This window comes from Pipistrellus hanaki (assembly GCF_964339955.1).
Source record: "Pipistrellus hanaki genome assembly, chromosome: 1".
Classification (NCBI taxonomy): domain Eukaryota; kingdom Metazoa; phylum Chordata; class Mammalia; order Chiroptera; family Vespertilionidae; genus Pipistrellus; species Pipistrellus hanaki.
Genome location: NC_140503.1, coordinates 39,172,089 through 39,190,710, shown reverse-complemented (window position 1 = coordinate 39,190,710; position 18,622 = coordinate 39,172,089). Strand labels below are relative to the sequence as shown.

Genomic DNA, 18,622 nt, shown 5'->3' with positions numbered 1-18,622 from the left:
AAAAAATCTCATTTAGAAGTATTTACGATACCAAGCAATGAAATGAAAGGGGCATGTCTGTATTCTGGGGATTATGTAAGGCCCACTCCACCCACATGTCAGCCAAATCAGATAAAACTGTCCTCAGGAAAATTCTAGGGGTAGAATCTGAAGAGGAATTTCCTCGGAGAACACTAGGAGATCCTCAGAGCAGGGCACCCCTGAGGCACACTCAGACCCACCTCGTGGAGCAGAGTGAACAAAAACCCTCCAAACCAGGACCCCAGAAACGCTGCTTCTGGGCTGGGCTGAAGTTCCTGCCACAGGGTATCACGTTGTCTAATTTTACCAGTTTGGTTTGGAACTTTACCTCCCACTCAAACCCCAAAGCCGCTGGCCCACCCCGTTTTCAAAGGGAGCGGCCAAAATATACCCTCCAGTGCCTCGCCCCAGACCTCAGTGGTCTTCATCACAACAGCAGTGCCTGGACCTTAATAACCTTCTTCCATCAGAGCCGGGGGGAGGGGGGAGAGGGGGTCCTAAAATCACCAGGAGAAACACAGCGAGGAAGGCGGAGTGCCCCCGGAAGAGCTCCCAGTCAGTCTCTTCTGTGCCATCGAAAAGAGCCACCAGCGAATACTTCCTGCCTCCTCTGTAGACAGTAAACGCTGGCGGACAGATAGAAATGAAAGATACCGTCTCGCCGAAACCGGTTTGGCTCAGTGGATAGAGCATCAGCCTGTGGACTGAAAGGTCCCGGGTTCGATTGATTCCGGTCAAGGGCATGTACCTTGGTTGCAGGCACATCCCCAGTAGGAGGTGTGCAAGAGGCAGCTGATCGATGATTCTCTCTCATCGATGTTTCTAACTCTCTATCTTTCTCTCTTCCTCTCTGTGAAAAATCAATAAAACATATAAATAAATAAATAAATAAATAAATAAGTAAATAAATAAATAAATAAAAAAAGAAGGCAGCAGCAGGATATTTGGGGAGGAAAAGGCACGGTGACAGCAGATGCTACAAGAGTTTAGAAGAGGGCAAGTGGGTTCTCAGGGAAGGTAGTAGCTAACCTCCTGCCTTCTGAAGGGGACAATCACCGATATAGATCGTCTCTCTCCTTCTCTCTTCTCTTCCCCTCGCCCCCTCCACCCCACGAGTAGAAAGAAAGGAAGGGGTGGGAAAGCAAGTCAAGCAAAGGGACGATAGATGGACAACTCTCTTCCTGACACCTAGAAGGGTGAGAATCTTTCTCTGAGTGATCCAAACAAGCCTGGCAGGCTGGAGGGAGGACAACTGACGAATGAATGGCCACATCATCGTAAATGAGACGAAACACATCAGCATCCTGTACTCTGCTCAGCCCTGATAGGACTGCATGCTTTCATTGTTGCTATGATCATCATTCAGAGTTTAAACTACGCCAAAGAGACAATCATGTCTTTTTGGACAATAGTGCACACTCAAAATTGTGGATTCTTTTTATTGAAACAAATGGAACACCTTTAGTAGTCATTTAAAGGAGGCGGTGGGAGTGTCCCTCCTTTGTAACGATAAAGGGCATTCGGTAAGACTAGGAGCGTGGCTCTGCCCTGCACTGATGTGGATAAAACTATTGAGCTGCCCAAAGGTAGGACAGAGACACCACTCACCCAAGGTTTTCCTGATCAGATAGAGCTGGTCCACATCGGATTTTCCCGGCCACAGAGGCTCCCCGGACAGCAGCTCAGCGAAGACACAGCCGATGGCCCACACATCGACCGGGGGGCCGTACTGCATGTCCCCCACCAGCAGCTCCGGGGAGCGGTACCACCTGGTGGCCACGTAGTCTGTGTAGTGGTCACTTGGTCCAGCTGGTCGGCAATGGGACGTGGGAGACAGAGAGAACAGTGCAAAGGTGGAATCAAAACCGGGAGGGGGAAGACCTGAGACATCCAGCTGTGCCCCATCATGCGGCCTTTCTAAACCAGTGGGTCCTCGATACTACTTGCACATTAAAATCACTTGGAACATAGAACTTTAAAAATTACTGGTGCTTGGGCCCCACCCCAGTCCAATTAAACCACAGCTCCTGGGCGGGGGAATCAGGATGGTTTTTATAGTTATAATTCCCCAGGTGATTCTAACCTGCAGCCAAAGGTGAAACCACCTCTTCTAAACTAGTACTTCTGGCTATATAGTAAAATTACTATATAGCCGGGCTATAGCATACATTTTTAAACTACTGTATGTGTCTACCTATTTTCAGTAATTACATAATTGGAATTTATCATAAGTTCTTATATTTATATGCTAGTGGCCCAGTGCACACAATTCATACACATTAAAAGGGAATTAATTAGAGGAAATATGTTAATATTGCTATTTGTCCTTTCTCTATAATAGAATTATGAGAGATGAAAGGAAATGAGTAAAATGTATATGAAAATAATATATGAATTTATTAATAAATAAACAATAACAAGATGATATAAGAACAACAAAGACATGATATAAAAATAACAAAAACATCATATGAAAACAGCAAATCCACCACCCCTGGCCGGGCCAAGAGGCCCAAACACTCCAGCGTCGGGGCTGAGGGGACTGGGCGCCGCCATCTTGTGGCTATGGGCGCCGCCATCTTTGTGACGGAGTGACATTTAATTTGCATATTACTCTTTTATTAGATAGGATACTTACTATATATAAGAACTAGCTTTCGATAGCATTTAGATCATTTATTATATAAAGAATCTTTCCATCACTTATCCTTAAGAGAAACTTCAATACTCACTCAAAAGTCGAGCAAATCCGAAGTCACACAGCTTAATCACTGAATGTTTTGTGATGAGGATATTTTCTGGCTTCACATCTCTGTGTATGCACTAGTCACAAAAATCGAACCAAAACAGATTACTAAAGGGCACCTATACTGTGTGGGATCAATAAAACACATGAATAAGGAGCAAAAATAATTGAGAAATCGTTTGAACTTCTCACTGGCCTTTTGGATAATAGGATGAAAAGTGACCAAAACTGGCAAAACATAAGCATGAAGTAAATCTAGTACCACACCTATCATAGCCTGAATCATCCTCAATTCCTGAAGGTCCCAAAGGGACCGACAAGGGCACCCAGGTAACTTTAAATTGTAGTTAAACGTTTTTTCTAGTATGTCTTATGTCCTGTTTGGCATGTATGTAATCTGGCAACCCTCTGTGAAAGGGAAACGCTGAAAAGCTTAGACAGGGCTTTGCTGGAGCTGCAAGTTGGTGCCTAAGCAGGATGCATACATAGTTCAGCTGTTTAACAGAACAGAACACAGTCCCCTGGTAAACAGGACGAGCGCTGGGCCCGCCGAGATAAGCTGGGGAAGAGAAGGGCGGAACCAGCGCCTCCTGCGAGACCTCCCTTCCAGCCCTGACGTTTGTCCTGACAAGATAAACAAGAGCGGGCAGAGCTCACCCTCTGCGGAGCGTCGCTAGATGTCAGCTCCGTCCCACACACAAGCGTGCTCGGAGCTGCATCCGCCCTGCCATTTAGACCCAAATCACCTGTGGTTTCCAAACCACAGCTGACATGGTTCAACAGGGAGATGTTCGGAGCATGCTTAAGGATCGTCACATGATTTTCGTATTACATACTTTCCTTGGCAAAGAACGAAACCACCATTTCATTAACGATTACATAAACACAAGTGGGTTAAAATGCTTTGCAGGGCTCCCAGTAAATTATCTGGCCCTCGTCCAAGCTTGTTCCTCTCTGGAGAAGAATGTTGGCTCCTCCTGCAAGGAGAGACCCCTCCGGCTGTGGCTGACATCCTGGGGCATTCTTGGCTTTCTAGCATCTGGAAAGAGGACAGAGGTTCTTCTTGGGCCTGGCCTAGCACTCTCTCCAAAAGGCCTTCGGGGTGAGAGATCAGTGTCAGTGTTTCCCCAAAGGGTATTCATTACTCTGGAAAACATTTGGGGAAGACAATGTCTGAATTATTGTATTACAGTCTATCTGGTTCTCAGCAATTAATGGCCCTGAGATCCCTCCACTCTCTGCCACGGGCTTCCCATGTTACTATAAATGGGCATGCCCGTGGATATCATGGTGACAGATGGTCAGCAGGACTTGTAAGCAAGAATGTGCTCCTAGTCTGTTCTGCACCCTCCCCCATCAGCACATGTGGCCAAACAGTGCGGTCAGGGGCTCTCCAGGGAAACGGTGGTATGCACTGGTCCTCGCCGTCTCTGATTTCCCCACCAGGGCCCGTATGCAGTCTCTTTGGCTCCCATCCTGAAGCCTACTCTCGGGAAAGCACTAAGCCTCGCTCTCAGTAAACAGCCATATAAAGCGTCCATGCTGCCCCAGCTGGTTTGGCTCAATGGATAGAGTGTCGACCTGGGGACTGAAGGGTTCTGGGTTCAATTCCAGTCAAGGGCACATGCTTAGGTTGTGGGCTCGATCCCCAGTAGGGGCCGTGCAGGAGGCAGCCTGTTAATGATTCTCTCTCATCATTGATGTTTCTATCTTTCTCCCTCTCCCTTCCTCTCTGAAATCAATAATATATATATATATATATATATATATATATATATATATATATATATATTTTAATATGTTTTATTGATTTTTTTACAGAGAGGAGGAGAGAGGGATAGAGAGCTAGAAACATCGATGGGAGAGAAACATCGACCAGCTGCCTCTTGCACACCCCCTACTGGGGATGTGCCCGCAACCAATGTACATGCCCTTGACCAGAATCGAACCCAGGACCTTTCAGTCCGCAGATCGACGCTCTACCACTGAGCCAAACCGGTTTCGGCAATACAATATATTTTTAAATAAATAACTAATTGCCCATGCTCCCTACTATATATGCATTTTTGTCAAGGACTACAGCTTCAGTGAGTGGAGACTCGGTAGGGCAAAGCGCTCACTGCTGTCCTGTTTCCTCCACCCGGGAAAGCAGCGTCAGGGAAAGTCATTTAGATCAGCTTCGAAAGGAGGATTCAGGCCCACCAGCTAACTGACCCCAGCAGCCAGTAGGTCGGCCTATTGCAGTCAGACTGCCCTTGTGGCCGAAATGGAGCTCGAACATCGGAATTGGCTTCATGTGCAGGGAGTGGGCAGTGCGGCACTGGAGGGGCAGCAGGCTCCCAGCATCTGTGAGGTCACAGCCTGGGTCCACTGCCTCGGCCAGGCCCTGCTGTGGCCGCGAGTGGCACAGGCTCCCACTGGGCTGGCTGGTCCCAGACCTGGCGCTCACATCTCAGCACAGCAGGCGCCAGCAGGGGGGCACTGTGCCTGGGACTCCACCTCCTGCATCTGCATGGGCAGAATCACGTGGGCTTCCTCTCCCTAACCGAGTGTTTCCCAAACTTTTGGCATATGCGCACCCCTTCTATAATTTTCATAACTCAGAGCACCCCTCGTACTCATGAGAACGTAGAATTAGGCGCAGCTAAGCACGGTGCAGTGCATATCCCCACCAAACTCCGGTGCAACATGTACCCCCACCAAACTCTTCCCGTACCCCTGGGGGTATGCGTACCACACTTTGGGAAACACTGCAACCCATACAGACTCCAAATGAATGGGATGCTACCTTAAATCTGAGTAGCTTCTGGTGAGCATAAGTCATAAAAATGCACCTTTTATGTGACCCGAACAAGAAGGGAATCGCTGGGTTGGCATGTTTAGCCTCCACGTACCCTAACCCGGCTTTAAGAAGATTTGGGTGAAAGATTATATCCACAAAAGCAGGACATAAACGTTGAACAAAGGCTCCGCCTCAGCTGAAGGGCAGCCTGCCGAGTTTTTTAAGGGAGATGATGAGACTCACATTGTGTTTGTGGCAGAAATTCACCGCTTGCAACGTCTGCCACGTGATGCTCTTCACGAGATGCTCTGGGGCCCTAGGGAAGAGGAAGAAGCAGCACAAACATTCTTTAGCGAAACCACAGGATTCAGCTCAAGAAAGAAAAAGAAAAACGTAAACTAAGAAAGGCTTAGCTCGGGCAAACTCCTAGGCCGCACAGAAAGTCATCTCACTCACAGACTCGCCATTCCACAGGCCCGACATACGGAACACGGGACCAGCACACGCTGAGCTCTGGGGACAGCAGGCGAACCACAACACCGGCTCTCCCCTGCGGCTCCGGGCAGCGCCCCTGAGGACCCACAGGGCTTCTCGTCCTTGTGGCCGCTGACCTCAGATACCTGGGACCCCTGGAAGCTGCCTGGTCCCTGAGCTGTTTCCATAAGAAGCTTTCCGTGGCTGGAAAGTGAGTTAATATAAGCATACACTGTGTCGTTCGTTTTTGGAAGAGGCCGCATGCTGTGGCCTTGCAGCAGAGTCATCCTCTCTGTGCGCCCAGGACAGGCTCCCGTGGCGTCCCCAGGCCCGTGAGGCAGGATGTTCTTAAGGTAACGAAGCCTTCGCTGACCACAGGGAGGCGGTGTACATGGCACCCCATGTGACAGAAGCTGGCGATGGTCCATAACAGCACCCGGGCCCCTGGTTCTTTCCCACACGGCTCTTCCCTGGGAGCTAGCCATGGCCCCCTCTCATCTCCCGGCCTGGCCTCTTTCACAGCCGCTAAACTCGATGCCACTGCCTCCAGCACGTCTCCGACTGGAAGCTTCTGTAACAGGCAACCAGGAGCTCCAGCAGGCTCCTTGGGAAAATTAGAAAAAAGCACTTCCCGGGGGAGGATTTTTTTTTTTTTTTAAATTAGGCAATGAGTGAAATAGACTTCAGAAAATGCGCATTTATATTCAGAGACCAGCGGAGCCTGGAGTTCTTGTAAGGTGACCAGACGTTCCGCTTTTGGCGGGACAGTCCCGATTTTTAACAATTTGTCCTGTGTCCCACGGCGTTTTAAAGAAGTCCCGATTTTTTGAAAGAATATCTTTTTTAAAAAAAAATATATTTTATTGATTTTGTACAGAGAGGAAGAGGGGGATAGAGAGTTAGAAACATCGATGAGAGAGAGTCATCGATCAGCTGCCTCTTGCACACCCCCTACTGGGAATGTGCCCGCAACCAAGGTACATGCCCTTGACCGGAATTGAACCTGGGACCTTTCAGTCCCCAAGCCGATGCTCTATCCATTGAGCCAAACCGGTTTCGGCTGGAAAGAATATCTTAAAACGCTGAGGGACGCGGGACAATTTGTTAAAAATCGGGACTGTCCCGCCAAAAGCGGGACATCTGGTCACCTTACTTATGAGCCAAACATTAAACCATGTTGCTGCGGTCCTCCACCAGAACTAAGAAGTAAGCCAGGGGTGGGGGTGGGGCGGGAGGATGAGCAGAGATAAACCGAAGAACTTACATTCTAGTATGCATAGCCCGTGGACACGGACAACAAGGTGGTGAAGATGGGGGGGTGGGGGAGGGGAGGACCCTTGGGTGGAGGCGGGTTAAGGGGGGAAATGGGAGACATCTGTAACACTGTAAACAATCATTTTTTTTTTTTTTTAAAAAAGAAGAAGTAAGCCAGGGAGGAAACTCCCGAGTAGCTATGTTAAGGTGACCAAAAAAAGTCACTTCCAGCCTCTGAGAGGGGCCACAAGGTCACTGTTGTCACAGACCAGATGCTGAGGAAATCCTCTCCAGCAGAGGAGGAAGCTTCCACAGCGGGACACGTGCAAGGGGCCACGTCCAGGAGGGCTGGCTGGCCATTGCTACACCTGAACTGCGCCCCTGGCTTCGAGCAGCTTCTCTCCCAATCCTCTTCCTCATCCCAGCGGCATATCCACACGGATTCTAGAAAAACTCTCCTGTCTTAAGAAGGGAGCGTGGAGGACCAACCAGTTAGCCCCAAGAATCCCGAGAGGGCTCAGGAAGGAACAGCCACGGTCCCTGTGGGGGTGGAAGGGAAGGATGTGGACAAACCTGTTTGGGAAACAATCAAAGCCCGAGGCCCCTTCCCCTCTTCTACTCCGACAGGAAAGTCTCCTCCCCCCGTCAGGAGAAGGCCGTGGTTTGTTTTCTGGGGAGGATAAAATCGAGCACATTTGGTACGCTTGAGACGCTTGAGACGGCGGATTAAAGTTGGGGATTAAATGACTGCAGACATACGAAGTCTAGAATGCGGAGACTCCCCAGCCCTCTTCCTGCACTAGGTCCTGAGAAAGCTGGTAGCCAGACTTCACTCTTTAGGCAAAATATTGGAAGTTGTTTTTTGGTGGGAGCTCATGAGGGAGGATCTGAAGTTTGGGGGTCCCCCAGCAAATGGCCCAGCCAGATAACCCCACGGTGAGGTGCCCAGCTTCCGAGAGTTCCCTACTCTCAACCATAGACATACGAGAGCCTATTTGCCCAGGAGAGTCCCAAATAAGAGAATCAGAGACCAAAACAAACAGAACAAGAGCCACTCAAAAGAAACAGAAACGATGGCGAGAGAAGGGAACGTTAGAACAGCAACATGGACATCCTCCGGGAAGATGGCAACCGGAAAGCGGCTGCAGCCGTGAACCGGGAACAGGCGCTGTGACCGGGGGACCTCCAAATAACAGCGGTCCGGGGAAGAGAAAACAGAGAGAACAAAGGCTAGGACGTCAAGAACAAAGCAATTAAAATTTGTTTCCTCAGGCAGAAAGAATCCACCAAGTGCCTCCGTAAATGGACACAAAAAGCAAGGCCTATGATTTTAAAATTCAGAATGCAGTGAGTAAAGAGAGGACTCTACAAGCGTCGGGAAGTAAAAAAGAAACAGAACTTCACAAAGAAGCAGGAAATAGGAGGACAACAGACTCCTTCACAGCCCTGGGAGATAGAAGGCACTTAAAAATGCCCCCAAAATTAAACATCATGGTAAGCCATTCAGAGAAAGACAAGCACCATATGATTTCACTCATATGTGGAATTTAATGTACAAACTGAACTGCCAAGCAAAATAGAAAGAACCATTGCTAGAGAGCAGGCAGACAGCTTGCGGGGGCGGGGGGGGGGGGGGACACACGGACAGTGTGGGTTGGAGGCAGGGTGGTGATGGTGGGGATGGGAGGTAGAAAGGGGGATAGCAGGATTGAGTAAAAAAAAAGGAACTCATGGACATGGACAATAGTGATTTTGGGGGGTGGAGGGGGATGGGTGGAGGTAGAAGACTGCATAGAAGGAATAAATAGTGATAGAAAAAAATTAAACATTTTTAAATGCGTCCTATAATAATTTTTGAAGAAATATTATTATTATTTTTTTAATATATTTTATTGATTTTTTTGCCCCCTCCCTCCCCAGAGTTTTATGTCCATTGGTTGTACTTATATGCATGTATACAAGTCCTTCGGTTGATCTATTATTTCCCCCAAATCTCCCTCCCCTCCCCACTGTAAGAAATATTATTTTTCACCAAAAACAAAACAGAAATCAAGCGTGAAGAGAAAATACTTTTTAAACTGAGATAAGGTCTCAGTCTCTCTTTTTTAAAATTTGTTTTATTGTTGAGAGTATTACAGCTGCCCCCCCCCCCCCCATTTTCTCACTTTTGCCCTCCTCCACCCATCACCCCGATCAGGCCTTCACCTGTCTGTGGCTGAGTCCATGGACTAGGCATATATACGTATAAGTTCTTTGGTTAATCTCTTTTAACCTATCGGGAAGCCCCCTGGAGGATGCTCTCCACCAAAAAGGCGTAAACTATCAAAGAAGATGACAGGAGACGGAGAAAGCTGGAGACGTGTGCCCCTGGCACACGAGGGGCAGCTGCAGGGACTTCTCGGAGGAGGTGAAGGGAAGTGACGGATGACAATGGCATTAAAGCAGCCAGCCAGCTGACTCAAGAGCCAGGCATGCTGAGGGTTGTCATCGCCGTGCCCTCTGCCGTATACCATCTTAGACAAATACGAAAATATTTCACAAACTTAAAAGCTTTGGAAGCGTCTGGGTGTCTGGCCAGACCTTCAGCCTAAAGCAGACATTCTTAAAGCTGAGGCTTATGCTGGCAGGGTGAAGGAATTCACTCCACTTCATAGTGTGTGTTTCCCAAGTGGTGGGGAATGGTGCTCATGGCTGAGGTCTGGGGCAGAGTGAGGCAGGGAAGGGGCCCAGTTCTCCCTCATTCTCTACTGTCTCTAGGAGTCCCCTCTCCTTTCCCCTCCTCTCCCTGCACAACCCCTCTCCCCCCCACCACCACCACCACTGGATTCCAGCTCAGAGACAAGCAGTCCCTTTAGAGGAATCATGTATACACTCAGCCTTAGCCTGTGAGGGAAGTGGTGTTCGAGCTTTCCCCCTGGCCTGGTTCTCCTCCCCCACGAGGTTAGGCAGTGGGACTTTGAACAAACTAATATCCCCAATTCCTCTTCCTGGTAAACCTGGGCCTCTTGGACTCCCAGCGGCTGGGCAGGTCTCATGGGATTTGTTCTCCTGAGGATGCCAGCTCTCCAGACCTAGAAATTCGGACAAGGTGGGAGGGTCTCAGCAAGGTGTCTTCATTCCCTGAGAAGCCCAAAGTCTTCCCTGGGGTCTTCAGTCAGTTGCCTCACCGAGAGCTATGGCTTCCTCTGAAGCCCACGGGGCTGTCACTCAGCTCAGCGGAGGCGCCCTTCCTGGGAAGGGGGGATGGAACCCACCTCCCACCAGCAGGACAAGGCTGAGGAGGAGTATACTCATGTGACCTCACCACATGCTTCCTGCCTGCTGGGAATTTTGTTTCAGGACCTAAGGGGATCCCAACTGATTTACCCCAAGGGGAGATGAGGATCAGGGGATGGGATATAGAAATCTGGTCTGAAGTCTAGATTTCTGTGTGGCTGTTATCTTTTTCAAGGCTTGGCGATGGATGTGTTTGGCCAAAATAAGTAGGGAAACCCAGAAAGAGGAAGGAAGGCAGGGACCCAGGAAGTAGTAAATACAACTGGAGGGAAAGGGATGGAATTCCAAGGCTGAGAGCAAAGGGAAGTCCCAGGACAACTGGGTAACAGGCTTCTCGCAGGATGTCACAAAAAAAAAAAAAAAAAAAAAAAAAAAAAAGGAATGAATGAATCATCTGATGTGATTATCTTGTGGAAAAGTATGTTGAAAGGCAATTAGAGAGAGAAAAGTTAGCAACAGGGTTAAAGAATATTAAGCAAATTTTAAAAGCAAAGCAAATATTAATTTGCAGAAAAAGTATGAAAGGAAAAATGCTCAGCTATAAGTAATACTAACATAAGCATAATAACGGAAACAGTGGATACTGAATTAATAAAATTTCAATGTAACTTTTTTTGGGGGAGAGTAGAAAAGGGAAACAGAGGGGACGGTGGTGTAAGTGAAGTTTTCCTCTATCGGGAGATGTCAGAAATGATGAAGGAAGAACATGGACCTCTTCCAGCATTCTCAGCATAACAGCTGTTCCCACAGCTGCTTTCCTCACGTTTGTGATGTTACAAGACGCCAAACAATCAAAGCTGCATGTCTACACAGGACTACAGCAAAGCTAGGGAAGACAGGGCTGGCCAAGCTCCCGTAGAAATAGTGTGTTCTCAGGAATTTATCCTATAGAACTATTTATGCACGTGGTTGGCCACTGCAGAAAACTAGAAACAATCTAAATATTCATCAATGAGGGATTGAATAAAGAAATCGTTTGTTTGTATATTGAAATTCTATACAGCCACTTAAAAAAAATAGAAGTAAATATGTATAAATAGGGGGACAGTTCCAAAGTATACTTCAAAAATCCAGAATAGTATATAGAGTGTAATCTATTTAATATATAGCCATCAAAACAATTAAAAATAATTTTTTGACCCTGGCTAGTGTTGCCAAGTGGTTGTATCTGGGTTGTAGGTTCAATCCCTGGTCCCAGTTAGGACACATGTGGGAGGCAACCAGTCAATGTGTCTCTCTCACATCGATGTTTCTCTCTCTCTCTCTCTCTTGTCCTTCTTCCCTCTCTTTCCCTCTCCCTAAAAATCAATGGGAAAAATATCCTCGGGTGGCCGAAACCGGTTTGGCTCAGTGGATAGAGCGTCGGTCTGCAGACTGAAGGGTCCCGGGTTCAATTCAGGTCAAGGGCATGTACCTTGGTTGCAGGCACATCCCCAGTAGGGGGTGTGCAAGAGGCAGCTGATCGATGTTTCTCTCTCATCGATGTTTCTAACTATCTATTCTTCTCTCTTCCTCTATGTGAAAAATTAATAAAATACATATATTTTTAAATATCCTCGGGTAAGGATTAACAAAAAACAACAAAATAACAATTTTTCAAACTGACGATATTTATTTTTATACATTATTGTGGTGCTTGAAGAAGCATTTTTATAACAAACAATATATCACTTTTTTTTTTTAAGAATATTTCTTTTCTTTTTAAAAAAAATATATTTTATTGATTTTTCACAGAGAGGAAGAGAGATAGAGACTTAGAACATCGATGAGAGAAAATCATCGATCAGCTGCCTCTTGCACATCCCCTACTGGGGATGCGCCCGCAACCAAGGTACATGCCCTTGACCGGAATCGAACCCGGGACCTTTCAGTCCCCAGGCCGACGCTCTATCCACTTGAGCCAAACCGGTCCCGGCCAATATATCACTTTTAATTTAAAAAGAGATTGCTATGGTTCTACAAAGTTTGGGAATTCCATTGTCAGAAACTGAAAATTTGTACTGACAATCTTTATCCACCCCATATTCTTTGAACAAATCATACTGGGGTCAGAGGAGGAACAGGTGGTAATGGAAAGAATCAGTGAAGTACTGAGTCTGGCTGCACTTATAGTGGGGCAGAAAACTAGAGAACACCTAAACTAGTCATTTGTGAAACTCTGAGTTATGAGAGACCAATTGTTTATATGATAATAACTATAAAGCATATTAAGACCTGCAGTAGATAAGCAATGGTAAGATGCTTGTAAGAGGGCAAACACGAACAACTGAACCACAGCATTGGGAATTACAACAGAAACGTATTTGTGTCAGTGTAGCAGAAACCTATCTTGGGGCATAAATTGGCTTTGTTAGTATTAGCATGAATCTGAATCATCTCCAAAAGCTTTCCAAAGGAATAGAAGTTAGAAACCTGTTAATGAGGAGTTGAGTTTATACCCACTTCAGATTCAAAGTAGAAATAAGTCTTTGAGCCTGATTTGACAAGAAATTTTAAATAAGAAAACATTGCCATAGTAGTAAATGGAACATGGAGAAACTATTTTTAAAAACACAAATAAAATGAAAAATACCTTTATCAATCATAACTCAAGAGATAATCACTATTTAAATTTATTATTTTATTTTTTCTAACTATATATAAGATCTATCAAAATGATATGTGTATTTTTATGATAGCATTTTTTTTTTCACTTTGCAACCACTTATGAACATTTTTGGTCAATGTCTGTATTATCTATAAGCATAATTATTAGTGGCTCCACTGTATTTCATTGTAAAGACATACCATAATTTACTTAACCAACTCTCTATCATTGGACATTTCTATTGATTGCAATTTTTCATTATAAACAATACTTTAACAATCTTGACACATACACTCAATTATTTTCTTCTGTAAATTATTAGAAGTAAAACTATTCAGTCTAAGATTGTGTCTTTAAGGCTTTTCTTTTTTTGGGGGGGGGGGGTATTTTTATTGTTGTTTTGTTTTGTTTTGTTTTATTAATCCTTACCAGAGGACATTTTCCCTCATTGATATTTAGAGAGAGTGGAAGGGAGAAGGAGAGGGAGAGGGAGAGGGAAAGGGAGAGGGAGAGAGAAAGAGAAAGAGGGAGAGGGAGAGAGAGAGAGAAAGAGAGAGAGATTGATGTGAGAGACACACATTGACTGGTTGCCTCTAGTAAGCGCCCTCCTTTCTCTTCTCTCTCTTCCCTCCCTCCTTCCCTCCCTCCCTCTCCAAAATAAATAAATAAATAAATAAATAAATAAATAAATAAATAAATATATTTTAAAAAGGATAGCTATCACAAAGGAGGCCATATTTGAGCTGTATCTGAAGAACAAGCAGGAATTTGGTAGGCAAAGGAGAGAAGGTCGGACACCCCAGGTTGAGAAAACAGCACATCCTTGATTCTATGGAGTGGAAAACAGGTGGGAACAGGGTGACCCAGGGTAGAGGGCCACCTGGGAAAGCACATGGGCAATTTTCTTTAATTATTGTCAGCTGAACTCAGGGCGTAGGCAGAGCCATGCCCTGGGAACATGCTTCCCCAATAAGGCTGGACATGTCAATCAGTTCTGACTTTATAGCAGCCCAGGTGCCGGCAGGGGCGGGACTAGATATGTAAATCTAGGCCTATAAAAATAAACCCGCTGCTGCATGGCTCGGGTTGACGTCAGAGAGAATGGATGGCATCCCACCCAGCTCCCAGCTTTAAATCTATTTTTGCGTCTTCTTTCTTTCTTTCTATTATTTCTCAAACCCTGGCCGCCTCCACTTAGAACAGGTTCATTCATCTCTCTTTCCATGCAGGATGTAGACAGGGAGATGCCGCCATGTCTGGCCCCCGCTGCATCAGACCCCCACAATCCAGTAGAGTGACGATAGTGATCACGGGACATTCTTGCATTAAGTGTGCAAACCTAAGGAGGCCCCTCCCTGGCACCAGGCAGGGCAAACACCAGCATTAGACATTACCCTTTGTTGATGTTATGTAACAGATCACATATGAATCCAAAGGAGAACCAAAGTCTTCTGACTTCTAGGACATGAGATCATCAGTTGATAGCATTACAGAGCTGGACGTTCCCTTAAACTCTACCTGGCACTGAGCTCTCATTTTCCAAGTGCGGACACCGGAAAGCAACTTGTCAAAGGTCATACAGACCCACTTTTACTGGAATGTACTTATAAATAACCCACTTCCATAGTAAAACGTTTTTGTATTTCCTGGAATATATATAACATATTTTAGCCAGTGGAGTTAAGAAAGAAAGAAAGAAAAAATCTGCTTTCAAAACTCTAATTGATCTTGTCCTGTCCTTGTTTTCTTCTCAAACTATGTGCCATGAAGAACTGACTCCCTATTGCTTTCAACCCCCCACAAATCAGTGTTTCCAAGGGACTCAACCTAACGTAATTAATCAAAGTCCCGGCAACACCTCCCTTGTACCAACCACATAGCCACCAGTAACTTACACTCATAAGTTTCATTGAGGTGTCACTTCCAAGCTGTCCAAAGAGTAAATATCAACATACTAAGAAGGCTTTCTCCCTTGAATGCATTTCTCTGCATCAACGACTTTCTGAAGGGATGCGTCTGTTTTCTTGGCGCTCTCTCGTTGTGTAAATTAACATGAAAAGCCTATGCCATGGTCACTAACAGACGTTAAGCCACTTTAATCCCATTTGCCTGGAGGTCAGGGTAGATCATATATAACCGCCACCACATGGCAGAGCAAGCTCTTGGCCAAGGCTTAAAAGCACTGTTAAGAGAGCCCCAGTCTCCAGCTGCTGAGTGTGAATGTGACCAGATGGGGTGGCATTCCACCACTCTGATCTATAATGCACTCTGTATATTGTCCCCAGCCAAAGTCGGGCTCCCAGGAGCAAGGCACAAGGAGAGATGGGATATTCTTTCCTGCTTAACTTCTCTTAAATCTCCTCACCGTTCAATCCAAAGGCCACCTCCTCCACGAAGTCTTCCTTGACTGACCTGCTTTGAATCATATCTCTCAGGGCCTGCTAATCATTCTACCCTCTCCTTTTGGCCACAGTGATTGCATCAACTGAGATGAACCCACCAGAGTCTTCCGCTGGACTTTATATGCAGATACTACCTTCTTCTAGAATAGGGGTGTCGAACTCAATCAAAGAAGGGGCCAAAATCTAAAATCCAGCCTAAATCGCGGGCCGAATGGTTTACTGAACAGTCATAAACTGACAATGTCATAAACTGACAGCGGAGTGCAGTGATGACAGCGCGGTGCGGGCCACATTGCAAGGCCTGGCGGGCTGGATTTGGCCCGAGGGCCTTGTGTTTGACACATGTGTTCTAGAACATCCTTTCTTCTAGAATGGCTACATAGGTTGATAAAAGCTTGTGGTCATGCTTTCTATCATATTCTTCCCTTCCTAACTCTTTCTATCTCCCTTCCCCCTCACACACACACATCTTCCAAAATTCACCTCATACGGGAGACTTGTGTACAAAGCAGAATGAAACCAACACCAAGAAGAGCCGAGAGAGAACAGCCACCACCTATGGCACTCTACCTTAAGACATCTTGCTGAGGAGTGGGCGGGAGCCAAAAGCCAGCTTCTATTCTATTCACCCAGGTAAGGGCTACCCTCAGCCCTTGAAAGGGAGCCCCCCATTTTTCCAAAGGAAGTATCTGCCTGCTCACTCAGCCTTCCCGTGCACACAGAAGTGTTGTATATGCTAGAGAGATATGGCAAGGCCAGCAAAGCCTTAAAATCCCAATCCTTCCTAATCACAGCAACCATCACATTCCTTTTCCACCCTCACTTGCTTCAACTGGGTTTTTGTCCCTTGTAACGAAAGAAGTCCTGACCGAGGCAGCAGCATGGACACCTGGATTGCTTTGGATGCAGCAACACATTGGTTTGCTTATTTATTTCCTCACCTGAGGATATTTTTTTTCATTGATTTTTAGAGAGAGGGAAAGACAGAAATATCAATGTGAGATAAACACATCGATTGGTTGCCTCCTGCATGCGCCCGGACCATGGCCCGGACCGGGGAGGAGCCTGCAACCAAGATATGTGCACTTGACTGGAATCGAACCCGGGACCCTTATGTCCACAGGCTAATGCTCTATCCACTGAGCCCAACCAGCAAGAGCAACCCATTTGTGTTAGCCATAAACTTCCTAATAACTGTTATCTTTGGAATCTTCCTTCCAGTCTCCAAGTCCTCACACTTCCCTAGTCAGGCACAGAATAACTAATACCCTCCCTTTTCTTTCTTAGAGATTCGGATAGCTTGTATACTGAGATAATGAACCAAAGAAATCAAGTTCATTCTAATAATGCTGCTCTTGCTTTCTTCATGAAAATGATTAGATAGGATCTCTTTTCTAACCTTTTTGGTAACTCCTCCGCTGTGGGCCCCAGCAGCAGGGTGTGCTGTCCAGACAGTGGCTGTTCATGCCTACCCCAAAAAAGGGTCACACATCCCGGGGTGTGTCACTGTGTTTCGTGTGTAAGGGATGGATCACTCACCCTCTTTGGTATCTATCCAACTCGTGCAGGACCGTGTGGTCGCAGTACTCAAACACCAGGTGCAGCCTCCGCTTCCTCCGGAAGACTTCGATCAGGTTCACGAGGTTGGGATGCTTGAGTTGCTGAAAACATGAAGGACGAGGCGCTCAGTGTGAGGCGTGCAAGACAGCGTTCTCTGGTTCAGACCCGATAAAAAGAAAGCTGCTTGTCTTTCAGGAAGTTTTTGTCTTGGTTGAAGTAACCTGTACACAGTATTACCTTACTTCTCTTCATGAGCTGTTCGTTAGTAGCTTATATGTGAAAAGCGATTATAACCCAGGCGGTTGGTGAAGGCAGAGAGAGCTATGAGGAGGCTGGGGAAGAAGGAAGAGTGAAAGGGGAGAGATGGTTTAGTTAATACAAACTCATCCTTGAAGGCCCCGAGGAAATGCCCCTTCCTAAAGAGGTCTTCCCTGGCCCCCAGGGCTCAATGCCCCTGCATGGCTGGCAGCCCCCCTGAAGTATGTGCCCTCCAGAGCCTGTAGCGTTTACTAAGTAATTATAGAGTAAGGATTCCTTAGTTGGTTGCTTAATGTCCTCTGCTGTCATCAGATATAATAGATACATTCCACAGAATGGAAGGACCATGATATCAGGGTCTATGTTCTCTTATTTACTCAGAATGATGTTGTTGAACCCCCAGCGCTGGGCCTTGGCAGTTATTTGTGGATGAATAAATAAATCATGCTTCCTAAGCTGATGAAAGATTTTAAGACGGGAAAACGAGGAAGACTTCAATCTGATGTGCCCGAAGGTGTGCATCTAGAACACGGGCCAGGGCAGAGGCCAGACACATGGTGAGAAAGGCACTGTTCAGAGATATGCTTTGTTATTGGAATAGTCAGAGGTGGTGATGGACTGGAGGTGGGGGAGGGGGAAGAGGAAGTCATCAAGAACGACCAGAGGTTTGTATCATGGGGCAGAGGGTGGGGTCAGCAGTGGGAGGGGGAATGGTTTCTCTGGGGAAGAAATTACTATTGTTGGCATGTTGGGAACTCTGAGTTACCAAAGTGAAACCGTCAGGCTGGGTGGAGTTAGAACGGAAGAGAAAAGCTGGGCGTCATCCTGCGTGTACGTGAATCCATGGACACATGCGATTGCCCAGAAGAGCGAGTGAGGAGGGAAGAGGCCCAAGGAACCCCTGCGCATCGGAGGAGTGGATGAGAAGGAAGAGAGAGGGAAGAAGGCCCCCCAAGATAAGAAAGAAGACAACATAGGGGAGGGTGGGGATAGGGGAGCGAGACCAACCAAAAGACTTGTGTGCATGCATATGAGCCTAACCAGTGGTCATGGACAGCAGGGAGTGTGGGGGCATGCACGGGGAGGGGTTTGGAATGGGAATCGGGGGGTGGGGGATGAGGATAAATATGTGCTACCTTAATCAATAAAGTAATTACAAAAGAAAGAAGACAACAGAGCATGATGCCATGATGCCAGGGGCATAATATGGAAGGACAGACTGCAGTGATAGATGCTGCTGAAAGGTTAAGTGGGGAGAGGCC

At 46.5% G+C, this 18,622-nt stretch overlaps 1 protein-coding gene across 4 annotated transcripts in view; it reads right to left on the bottom strand.

Annotated features, from left to right (window-relative positions):
- The window catches only part of CDKL1 (cyclin dependent kinase like 1), a 49,217-nt gene that overhangs the window by 9,404 nt on the left and 21,191 nt on the right, over positions 1-18,622 (bottom strand). For 3 of the 4 annotated variants that reach the window (XM_084887833.1, XM_084887832.1, XM_084887831.1), the window contains 4 exons: positions 17,082-17,203; positions 5,793-5,865; positions 2,754-2,844; positions 1,630-1,830 (listed from right to left, as the gene is read on the bottom strand). In XM_084887833.1, the coding sequence (XP_084743959.1) occupies positions 1,630-1,830; positions 2,754-2,844; positions 5,793-5,865; positions 17,082-17,203 (487 nt within the window). The remainder of the gene's footprint in view (positions 1-1,629; positions 1,831-2,753; positions 2,845-5,792; positions 5,866-17,081; positions 17,204-18,622) is intronic. The other variant, XM_084887834.1, reaches the window with a different exon arrangement.